The 12,702-nt window shown below is 42.2% G+C and overlaps 1 protein-coding gene across 3 annotated transcripts in view; it reads right to left on the reverse strand.

Moving 5' to 3' along the window:
- Positions 1 to 12,702, reverse strand: part of afap1 (actin filament associated protein 1) — a 172,695-nt gene that overhangs the window by 52,476 nt on the left and 107,517 nt on the right. For all 3 annotated transcript variants that reach the window (XM_061913920.1, XM_061913922.1, XM_061913921.1), the window contains exons 10-12: positions 10,959 to 11,170; positions 2,499 to 2,644; positions 2,322 to 2,436 (exon numbers count right to left, since the gene is read on the reverse strand). In XM_061913920.1, the coding sequence (XP_061769904.1) occupies positions 2,322 to 2,436; positions 2,499 to 2,644; positions 10,959 to 11,170 (473 nt within the window). The remainder of the gene's footprint in view (positions 1 to 2,321; positions 2,437 to 2,498; positions 2,645 to 10,958; positions 11,171 to 12,702) is intronic.

A 12,702-nucleotide genomic window follows, 5' to 3' on the forward strand; every position in this document is an offset into this window, starting at 1 on the left:
ACGGCCACTCTACCACTGCGCCATACATATATTTATAAACAAATACATGATAAATGGGTTGTACTTCTATAGCGCTTTTCTACCTTCAAGGTACTCAAAGCGCTTTGACACTACTTCCACATTTACCCATTCACACAAACAATCACACACTGATGGAGGGAGCTGCCATGCAAGGAGCTAACCAGCACCCATCAGGAGGTAGGGTGAAATGTCTTGCTCAGGACACAACGGACGTGACGAGGTCAGTACTAGGTGGGAATTGAACCAGGGACCCTCGGGTTGCGCACGGCAACTCTACCCCTGCGGCATACATATATATATATATATGTGTGTATGTATATATATATATATGCATATACATATATATATACATACATATATATACATACATACATATACACGTATATTTAATACACATATATATATATATATATATATATATATACATACATACATATATACACACACATACATACATACATATATATACACACACATACATACATACATATATACCCACATACATACATACGTACATACATACACACATATATACACACAGATACATACGTATATATATATATATATATATATATATATATATTTATCATTAATACGAGTAATCATTTTAACCCTACGAGGGAGCCTACAAAGGTTGCATATTAGTAGGGAAGAAACATAATTGAGATTAAAAAAATGTATAATACAATATAGAGAGGTATGATATGTTGTAGGTAGAGATGTCAGATAATGGCTTTTTTGCCGATATCCGATATTCCGATTGTGGAGAGACGGAGCCGGCAGTCCGACAGCGAGGAAGGGCACGCCGGAGCCCGGCCCAAGATGGCGGCGAGAAGGTGTGGCCGGCTGTGCGACAGCGAGGCAGAGCACGCCGGAGCCAGGCCCAAGATGGCAACGAGGAGGCGTGGGCGCGCCGGAATCAACCCCGCAAATATTATCAGGCGCGTGGGTCGCCCAACCGGCAGTCCTTGCTGTCCGACTGCCGGCCCCGCCTCTCCACACCGATATTGTCCAACTCTTAATTACCGATTCCGATATCAACCGATACTGATATATACAGTCGTGGAATTAACACATTATTATGCCTAATTTTGTTGTGATGCCCCGCTGGATGTGTTAGAATAGAATAGAATAGAATGGACTTTATTGTCATTATATTTGCATATAACGGGATTAAGGACTCAAAATTAAGGTGCGGTAGAGGGGACAAATATGGGGTAAAAATAAATTACACAAGAGGTAATAAAGAAAAACTAACAATTGAAATAAACAGACTACAATCCTGTACAATGTACAAAACACTGCGGATATATAAAATAATACTAAAATACTGTACAATATACAGAACAAGACCGGAGTAATAAATAACAATCAATGTCGGACGTATTAAACAATGTAACAAAGTTTTCCAAAATAAATTAACTCAGGTTATGGAAAAAAATGCCAACATCGCACTGCCATTTTTATTATTGAAGTCACAGAGTGCATTATTTTTTTAAACCTGCCTCAAAACAGCAGCTTGGAATTTGGGACATGCTATCCCTGAGAGAGCATGAGGAGGTTGAGGTGGGCGGGGTTGAGTTGGGGGCGGTGTATACTGTAGCGTCCCGGAAGAGTTAGTGGTGCAAGGGATTCTGAGTATTTGTTCTGTTGCGTTTATGTTGTGTTACGGTGTGGATTGTTCTCCCGAAATGTGTTTGTCATTCTTGTTTGGTGTGGGTTCACATGTGTGGCGCATATTTGTAACAGTGTTAAAGTTGTTTATATGGCCACCCTCAGTGTGACCTGTATGGCTGTTGATCAAGTATGCCTTGGGTGTGTGAAAAGTTGTCAATATTATGTGATTGGCCCGGCACGCAAAGGCACACCTCCAATATTGTTGTCTGGGTGGAAATCGGGAGAAATTCGGGAGATTGGTTTCCCCAGCAGATTTTCGGGAGGGGCACTGAAATTTGGGAGTCTCCCGGGAAAATCGTGAGGGTTCGCAAGTATGACTGGGAGACACAACTGGTCTGTACTTCTCCCTACGTCCGTGTACCACTCGGAACAGCAGCGTTTTAAAAAGTCCTAAATTTTACATTTTTAAACCGATAACGATCATTTCCGATATTACATTTTAAAGCATTTATCGTCCGAATATATTGGCACTCCGACATCATCGGACATCTCTAGCTGTAGGAATGAAATAAGATAGGAATAAAAAATGATCTATGGTTACGTATGCGGCATACCCCGGTAGCATTCGTAGTTGAATAGAAAGCAAGTGAAAACAGTGCCCGTGCTTGAAGAACCTTTCTTACCATTCCGTCGATCGGCACGTCATCATAGTGCAGGGCCGTGCCGCTGGGACAGGCATAGCTGCTGACTGGGTTGTCCAAGTACGGGTTAGGGGAGATGGCGCGCTTACTGGTGAAACTGCAAGACACAGTCAGTTAGCAACAGACAGCATGTGGTGGTGTTTACAGAGTGTGTACCACCATAGGGACTGCTTGGCCAGCTGGATGACGTTAGCGGTGGTCTCCACGTCGATGTAGTCGTAATGCAACGTGGCCGGGTCAGCGGTGGAGCCGGTCTCAGCCAATAGGACCCCCAGCCAACGACCCATAGTTTCAGACGAGGACGCCTGAGAGGAACATGTTAGACTTGCTCGCGTAGCAAACAAATATATAAACCCTGTTTCCATATGAGTTGGGAAATTGTGCTAGATGTAAATATAAACGGAATACAATGATTTGCAAACCCATATTTAATTGAATGGACTACAAAGAAAAGATATTTGATGTTCTGACTCATAAACTTTATTTTTTTTTTGCAAATAATAATCAACTTAGAATTTTACAGCTGCAACACGTGCCAAAGTAGTTGGGAAAGGGCATGTTCACCACTGTGTTACATCACCTTTTCTTTTAACAGCACTCAATAAACGTTTGGGAACTGAGGAAACTAATTGTCAAAGCTATGAAAGTGGAATTCTTTCCCATTCTTGTTTTATGTAAAGCTTCAGTCGTTCAACAGTCCTGGGTCTCCGCTGTCGTATTTTACGCTTCATAATGCGCCACACATTTTCGATGGGAGACAGGTCTGGACTGCAGGCGGGCCAGGAAAGTACCCGCACTCTTTTTTTACGAAGCCACGCTGTTGTAACACGTGCTGGATTTAGCTTGGCATTGTCTTGCAGAAATAAGCAGGGGTGTCCATGAAAAAGATGGCGCTTAGATAGCAGCATATTTTGTTCCAAAAGCTGTATGTACCTTTCAGCATTAATGGTGCCTTCACAGATGTGTAAGTTACCCATGTCTTGGGCACTAATGCACCCCCATACCATCACAGATGCTGGCTTTTCAACTTTGCGTCGATAACAGTCTGGATGGTTCGCTTCCCCTTTGGTCCGGATGACACGATGTCGAATACTTCCAAAAACAATTTGAAATGTGGACTCATCAGACCGCAGAACACTTTTCCACTTAGCACCAGTCCATCTTATATGATCTCAGGCCCAGAGAAGCCGGCGGCGTTTCTGGATGTTGTTGATGAATGGTTTTGGCTTTGCATAGAAGAGCTTTAACTTGTACTTACAGATGTAGCGACGAACTGTATTAAGTGACAGTGGTTTTCTGAAGTGTTCCTGAGCCCATGTGGTGATATCCTTTAGATATTGATGTCAGTTTTTGATACAGTGCAGTCTGAAGGATCGAAGGTCACGGTCATTCAATGTTGGTTTCCGGCCATGCCGCTTACGTGGAGTGATTTCTCCAGATTCTCTGAACCTTTTGATGATATTATAGACCGTAGATGTTGAAATCCCTACATTTCTTGCAATTGCACTTTGAGAAACGTTATTCTTAAACTGTTTGAATATTTGCTCACGCAGTTGTGGACAAAGGGGTGTACCTTGCCCCATCCTTTCTTGTGAAAGACTGAGCACTTTTGGGAAGCTGTTTCTATACCCAATCATGGCACCCACCTGTTCCCAATTAGCCTGCACACCTGTGGGATGTTCCAAATAAGTGTTTGATGAGCGTTCCTCAACTTTATCAGTGTTTATTGCCACCTTTCCCATTTTCTTTGTCACATGTTGCTGGCATCAAATTCTAAAGCTGATTATTTGCAAAATATAAATGTTTATCAGTTTGAACATCAAATATGTTGTCTTTGTTGCATATTCAACTGAATATGAGTTGAAAATGATTTGCAAATCATTGTATTCCATTTATATTTACATCTAACACAATCTCCCAACTCATATGGAAACTGGGTTTGTACAAAGTCAGGGCTGTAACAGGACATACAGCATTCTTGTTTTTAGTCCATACTTTTAGGGCTGTCAAAAAAGCAAGTTCACTCGTTTATTTTAGTCATGCAGAATGGATGGATGGAAGTTTTTTTTGCGCGTCATGGCAAGCCACACCCCTCTGTTATGACGCTGACAAAAGCATAGCAGACAAGATGAGCAAGCTGGCCCCACGGATGAATTTTGAAACAAAAACAACAATGGTGGAACAGTCAAAGAAAAAGTCCCAAAAACTAGAGGGAGTTTCACCAAAGCTGTAAGTGTCATACATTAGATACTCAGTGGCTTAGTGGTCAGAGTGTCCGCCTTAAGATAGGTAGGTTGCGAGTTCAAACCCCGGCCGAATCATACCAAAGACTATAAAAATGGGACCCATTACCTCCCTGCTTGGCACTCAGCATCAAGGGTTGGAATTGGGGGTTAAATCATCAAAAAATATTCCCGGGCACGGCCACCGCTGCTGCTCACTGCTCTCCTCACCTCCCAGGGGGGTGATCAAGAGGAAATGCAGTGGACAAAATTCACCACACCTAGTGTGTGTGTAACAATCATTGGTACTTTAACGTAACTTAACTTAAAAGAGTCTTTATTGTAACACAAAAGAAGCTCAGTAGAAGCATGTCACCCCCAAAATATCATCACATGTTCCTTAGTTGGAAGTTGGCGATCCTGTTCTGTCTCCCTGTAATGTTTTTCAGTTATTGAATGGGATTTTGCTGAAAATTGTAATTTCCTCTCGAGGATTAATAAAGTATTTCTGATTCTGATTATCCAGTGTTGGCGTTAACGCACTGTTTGTGTCTTTTTACGCATTGAAATCAGAAAGGATGCGCATTTCTAGTGGGACGCAGATATCATTAAAAAAAATTTACCGATCCTGCCTTCTTCAGGTCAAAACACCGGTTTGCTTGTTTTTTATCGTTTATCGTTTTCCGCCGGTGTTTTGTTTAGTTTGTATTTGCCAGGTCAAATTTCCGTCCCCATATATTGTTTTTTATTGGTCGTAAATTTTGATTAGCCGAAAGTTTTATCAATCACAAATACTACCTCAATTTGCACTAGGGATGATACTCGAAACCGGTTTTCCCGGTTGTTCGATAAGAAAAGAACCGAGTCCTCGGACTCAAATCCCTTTTTGAGAAGCGGTACCCGTTATCGAGACCACTATAGTAAAGAAAAAGAGATGGTTCTTTAATCGAGTCACTAGGAACGAATCCCATTCCGACAAGAAATGCCCCGTTTGACATCACAAGAAATGACGTCACATAGCTCAGTCATTAGGCGCAGATAGGAAAAGCAGCAAAAATGGACCGGAAAAAGGGCTCTAAATTATGGCTTCATTTCACAAAAAAAAAAACAAGGAAGCAGCAATAATAAGACTCTGGCTTATTAGTGTTTCCTAAAGCCCAAAAAAAGTGTGCGGGCTGTAGAGCGTTTTCCGTTCGGGTTCCAGTACTCTGGAATGCCCTCCCGGTAACAGTTCGAGATGCTACCTCAGTAGAAGCATTTAAGTCTCACCTTAAAACTCATTTGTATACTCTAGCCTTTAAATAGACCTCCTTTTTAGACCAGTTGATCTGCCGCTTCTTTTCTTTTTCTCCTATGTCTCCACCCTCCCTTGTGGAGGGGGTCCGGTCCGATGACCATGGATGAAGTACTGGCTGTCCAGAGTCGAGACCCAGGATGGAGCGCTCGTCGGGACCCAGGACCCAGTTTCCTGTGGACGGGACTCTCGCTGCTGTCTTGGATCCGCTTTGAACTGAACTCTCGCGGCTGTGTTGGAGCCACTATGGATTGACCTTTCACAGTATCATGTTAGACCCGCGCGACATCCATTGCTTTCGGTCCCCTCCAAGGTTACTCATAGTCAGCATTGTCACTGGCGTCCCACTGGGTGTGAATTCTCCCTGCCCACTGGGTGTGAGTTTTCCTTGCCCTTTTGTGGGTTCTTCAGAGGATGTCGTAGTCGTAATGGTTTGTACAGTCCTTTGAGACATTTGTGATTTAGGGCTGTATAAATAAACATTGAATTATTGCCAGGCTTCGCTCTCGTGTAAGGGGGGCAGCACAACAAGCATGTTGAAACGTGCAGGCTGCACATAACCTGAAAGTTCGAGAACCGTGTCGCATCTTCGACACGTGGAGAAGCAACGGCAGAGACGACGAAGAACGCCCCTCTTCTGCCAGCTGCCCAAGTCCCAGCTACAGTGGCGGTGACGCCGGTGAGTAACTAACGTTTATTGTTGCCGGTCAATTTCCATATCCGCTCTTTTTTGAAAAATAATTGTTGATTGATGACTGTTGCGTTCTTAGTGTCATAGTGTGTGGAGTTAGTAGAGATGCGCGGTTTGCGGTCTCATCCGCAGAGTCCGCGGATAAACAGCGGGTCGGGCGGGTGACATGACGAAAAAGCAGATTTTAATTAGATCCGGGCGGGTGGCGGTTGAATCATCCGGAAATATTTGATATACATGGTTCTGGGATCGGTATCCTTTGCCATTCAAAGAGCCATTTAAGACCCGTGTCACAAAGCGAAGAAGACAATAGGAGACGCTAATATTCTCTAGAATGACTACCGGCAGTCACCCAGATAATAAGTATTAGGGCGTGCTATGAAGTCATTGACTTTGTCGCCCTCTACAGCATGTACGATCTGCTTGTCAGTCCAGCAACATGTTGTGTGTGGCTTCCGCAACAACACGCACATGACTGCAAGGCATACTGGGTGACACAGAGTACACTGATGGTTGTGATACAAACAATTTTAACACTCTTAGTAATATGCGCCACGCTGTGAAGCCACACCAAACAAGATTGACAAACACATTTCGGGAGGACATCCTCCCAGTAACACAACATAAACGCAACACAACAAATACCCAGAATCCTTTGTATCCATGACACACCCTGACTATTTTATACACCCCGCCAGCAGCAAACCCCGCCACCCCAACATCCCACCCACCAAATATATTCAGGAAGAGTCATGGATACAAAGGATTCTGAGTATTTGTTGTGTTGCGTTTATGTTGTGTTACTGTGAGGATATTCTCCCGAAATGTGTTTGTCAATCTTGTTTGGTGTGGCTTCACAGCGTGGTGCATATTAGTAAGTGTTAAAGTTGTTTGTATAACAACCATCAGTGTACTCTGTATCACCCAGTATGCCTTTCAATCTTGTACGTGTGATTGCGGAAGCTGCACACAACATGTTGCCAGACTAACAATCGGTGTGTACGTGTTGTTGAAGGTGTCAAAGGCAATGGCTTCACAGCACGCCCATATCCTTGTCATCAGGATGAACGCCAATTGGATAATCGCGAGAACTTTAGCGGCTCCAATTGTCTGTGAAACGGGTCTAGACAGCTCTGTGAGAGGTAAAGGTGGCCAACCTCTGATGTATTTCAGCGGGCGGGTGACGGGCGGATGCGTTACTGATAAAATGTTGGTTCGGGTGGACGGCGGTTGGATGACGACTTTGGTGACGCGGTTGCGGATGATATAATTGCCTATCCGCGCATCTCTAGTAGTTAGTATGTTCCAACAGCTGTAGTTAGTATGTTCCAATAGCTGTAGTTAGTATATTCCAATAGCTGTAGTTAGTATATTCCAATAGCTGTAGTTAGTATGTTCCAATAACAGCAGAAGTGCACTTTTTGGAGAGCTGTATTTATTTTCAGTTTTGTCCCCAAGGGACTGATTTTATTTAATACTATATTGTTATTTATACACGTATAGTGATCACAGAGACAGGTTTTTTTTTGTGTTACTGTATATATTTGTTTTTCTGAAAAATCCCACTTAATGTACTTTGTGTAACAACAGTCAATATTTATTTATTTTATTTTATTTTTTTAGGAGGGTAACGGTCAATATTTATTAGATTACATTTTTTTCTTATATAATAAAAGTGAGCTTTTGTTAAACCAAATATTGTGTGTTTTTTTCCATATACAACAACCTATCTGGACTCGATAAGAGAATCGATAAGGAATCGATTCAATAAGAGGATTTGATAATAGGCTCGAACTCGATATTTCCTTATCAAACATCATCCCTAATTTGCACACGGACAACTTTACCACGAAGGGTCTGTCAAAAGAGAGACTTCATGGTAAACACTAAGGTGAGTGTAAAGTCAACTTTTTATAACTTCATCCTGTGCCATGTCTCCAGTAAATTACTTGTTTGAGTCTTTGTGAGTCCATGGAAACTTCACTTTTATTTCCCCAAAAACATACTTTGCAGGTCAACAAACAAAAGCAAATATGTCCCTTTTGAAGTCTTAATGTGCGAGGAGTGTTCAAAAGGAGTTTCTTGGAGAAGTGGCTGCCAAGTTAGCAAGTGTGTTAGCAAGCTGACATCATCACCGTCATTGTTTACTGAAGCAGAAATGCAGACTGTGCGTTATGATAAACGCGCATGTGTTGCCAGGCTCTGCTTTTTATCCATAGACTTATCAGATGTAATTTTTTATCATCTGTAGCAGGGGTGTCAAAAGTGTGGCACGCAGCTAATGTTTTAAAAGCCCCCGGCACATCCGAAATATACGATTAAAATACACAAAAACATATCAAAAGTGGGGGAAAAAAAGTTTACAGGTGAAATGTAATTTAGAAAAAGACTAACAAAGCTTTAAAACTGTTATTGCTCAAAAATAACATTGAATCAAAATTAATGTTTTTATTAGAGATGTCCGATAATATCGGCTTGCCGATAATATCGACCGATAAATGCTTTACAATGTAATACCGGAAATTATCGGGATCGATTTCAAAGTTATCGGTATCGGTTTCAAAAAGTACAGAGCGCCTATAAACCTGAAAGGCACTGCCTTTGCGTGCCGACCCAGTCACATAATATATGCGGCTTTTACACGCACACACACAAGTGAATGCAACGCATACTTGGTCAACAGCCATACAGGTCACACTGAGGGTGGGCAGTATAAACAACTTTAACACTGTTACAAATATGCGCCACATTGTGAACCCACACCAAAAAAGAATGACAAACACATTTCGGGAGAACATCTGCACCGTAACACAACAGAAAAAATACCCAGAACCCCTTGCAGCACTAACTCTTCCGGGACGCTACAATATACACGGCATCACAACAAAATTAGGCATAATAATGTGTTAATTCCTTGACTGTATATATCGGTAACGGTAATTAAGAGTTGGACAATATCGGAATATCGGCTATCGGTAAAAAAGCCAGTATCGGACATCTCTAGTTTTTATAAATGATTGACCTATCCAAGGCTCTGATTACTTCACCTTAAAGGCCTACTGAAACCCACTACTACCCACCACGCAGTCTGATAGTTTATATATCAATGATGAAATATTAACAATGCAACACATGCCAATACAGCCTTTTTAGTTTACTAAAATACAATTTTAAATTTCCCGGGACTTTCGTCATCGAAACGTCGTGTAATGATGACGAGTACGCAAGACGTCACAAGTTTTTAGGAAGTATGAACGCTGCTCACAAACACAGTTAAAAGTCTTCTGCTTTAAACGCATAATTACACAGTATTTTGGACATCTGTGTTGCTGAATCTTTTGCAATTTGTTCAATTAATATCGGAGAAGTCACAGTAGAAAGATGGAGTTGGGAAGCTTTAGCCTTTAGCCACACAAACACACGGTGATTCCTTGTTTAGAATTCCTGGAGGTGAAACTTTCCTATGGATCAGAGCGCGGTCAAGAGAACATGGATTACGACCACATGTCAACCAGCAGGTTTCGGTGAGAAAATTGTGGTTAAAAAGTCAGTTCTTACCGGAGAAAAGCTGAGCTTGTGCCGTCCACAGCTGCCGTCGACTCCCCTGAGACACTGCGCGTCAAGACACCCGTGGAGACACCCTTCCGACTATCAGGTACTATTTAACTCACTAAAACACTAGCAACACAATAGAAAGATAAGAGATTTCCCAGAATTAACTTAGTAAATGTGTCTAAAAACATCTGAATCCGTCCCAATGCAATCGTGTTTTTTTTTTTAAACTTTTTTTCTTCTTCTTTTTTTCTAGTCCGTCGCTATAAATATCCTCAAACACAAATCTTTCATCCTCACTCAAATTAATGGGGAAATTGTCGTTTTCTCGGTCCGAATAGTTCTTTTTGTTGGAGGCTCCCATTAAAAACAATGTGAGGACGTGAGGAGCCCTCAACGGGTGAAGTCATCGTCTGCGACTTCCGGTAAAGGCAGGGCTTTTCTATTAGCGACTAAAAGTTTTGAACTTTATCGTGGATGTTCTCTACCAAATAATTTTAGGAAAAATATGGCAATACCACGTAATGATCAAGTACGACACATAGAATGGACCTGCTATCCCTGCTTAAAAAAGAAAATCTCATTTCAGTAGGCCTTTAAATATTCCACTTTGGAAAATATTTTTTGTGGAAGATTTTGCATATTTAGTTTGTTTGCCATAAAAAAACAACATAGTTTTCTTTGACAAAAAGGGCAGAAAACAAACAAAAAACAACATAAAAAAACCCCCAAAACTTAGAATTGACGGATAAATCTGAAGCATTATCATGCCTCACATTTTGTTCCCTTACTGTAGCAAAAATTCATGAAACCTTAAAACCAATGTATGTGTCATCGAACCCACTATAAAGAATACATACCTCGAGTACGGCGACTTCCTGTCCGTTGCGGAGCAAGCGAAAAGCAAAGCGGTGCTTGTGGTCGAGACCTGGGATGACCTCGCAGCCTCGGAGGGGCAAGGAGGCGATGTGGCTCTTCAGGTCGTCCTGGTCTTTGTGGAGGAGCAGCTGGTTGTCTTTGAGGCGGCACCAACGCTCCCGCCACCGGTTGTTGGACAGCACGTTCAGGTATCCTTTGGAGGACATGGCGGTCAGGATTAAATACAGCCATGAGGAGCAATTGCGTTGATTATATAACAGAATTACTGTTGCCTTTTGATGCATTAAAGGGCGAGGAGTGTTTAAAAGGAGTCTATTGGAGAAGTGGCTGACAAGTTAGCACTTCTATGTGCTCGTGGACGTGTGAACATTTACAGTTTTGTCTATATATATTATTAAAGGTGGCAGTTGGCATTAATAACTAGGACAGGGGTAGGAAACCTATGGCTCTAGAGCCAGATGTGGCTTTTTTGATGACTGCATCTGGCTCTTAGATACATTTTAGCTGACATTGCTTAAAGGCCTACTGAAACCCACTACTACCGAACACGCAGTCTGATGGTTTATATATCAATGATGAAATATTAACATTGCAACACATGCCAATACGGCCGGTTTAGTTAACTTAATTGCAATTTTAAATTTCCCACGAAGTATCCTGTTGAAAACGTCGCGGAATGATGACGCGTATGAGGACGCATGCGCGTGACGCCGGCGGTGGTAGCGGACATGGTCTTCCAGCCCGATCCAAGCTATAGGTAGTCTGCTTTAATCGCATAATTACACAGTGTTCTGGACATCTGTGTTGCTGAATCTTTTGCAATTTGTTCAATTAATAATGGAGAAGTCAAAGAAGAAAGATGTAGGTGGGAAGCGGTGTATTGCAGCTGCCTTTAGCAACACAAACACAGCCGGTGTTTCCTTGGTTGCATTCCCGAAGGTGAAGCTTTACAATGGAAAAGAGCGGGCAGGCGAACATGGTTCCTGACCACATGTCAACTGGCAAGTTTCGGTGAGAAAATTGTCCTAATAAATCGGCTCTTACCATAGACATGAGCCGAGCATGCGTCCTCCTGCAGCTGTGGACTATTACCTCCTCCCACCGAAGACACTGGCGGTCACCACACCCGTGGCCACACCCCTCTGACTTTCAGGTACCATATAATCTCACTAAAACACTAGTAACACAATAAGCAGATATGGGATTTTCCAGAATTATCCTAGTAAATGTGTCTAATAACATCTAAATCACTCATACTGCCCTGACATTTTTTCTTCCTCTCTAGTCCTTCACTCTCACTATCCTTATCCAGAAATCTTTCAAGCCGGCTCAAATTAATGGGGAAATTATCGCTTTCTCGGTCCGAATTACTCTCGCTGCTGGTGGCTATGATTATAAATAATGTGAGGATGTGAGCAGCTACACAACCGGTGAGGTCACGCACACATCGTCTGCTACTTCCGGTACAGGCAAGGCTTTTTTATGAGCGACCAAAAGTTGCGAACTTTATCATGGATGTTCTCTACTAAATCCTTTCAGCAAAAATATGGTAATATCGCAAAATAATCAAGTGTGACGCATAGAATGGACCTGCTATCCCCGTTTAAATAGGAACATCTCATTTCAGTAGGCCTTTAACACAAGACCTGGGCAAATTAAGGCCCGGGGGCCACATGCGGCCTGTTAAGCTTTTCAATCAGGCCCGCCAGTCATTCCCAACTATTT

Source organism: Nerophis ophidion, linkage group LG10 (genome assembly GCF_033978795.1).
Source record: "Nerophis ophidion isolate RoL-2023_Sa linkage group LG10, RoL_Noph_v1.0, whole genome shotgun sequence".
In the NCBI taxonomy this organism is placed as follows: Eukaryota; Metazoa; Chordata; class Actinopteri; order Syngnathiformes; family Syngnathidae; genus Nerophis; species Nerophis ophidion.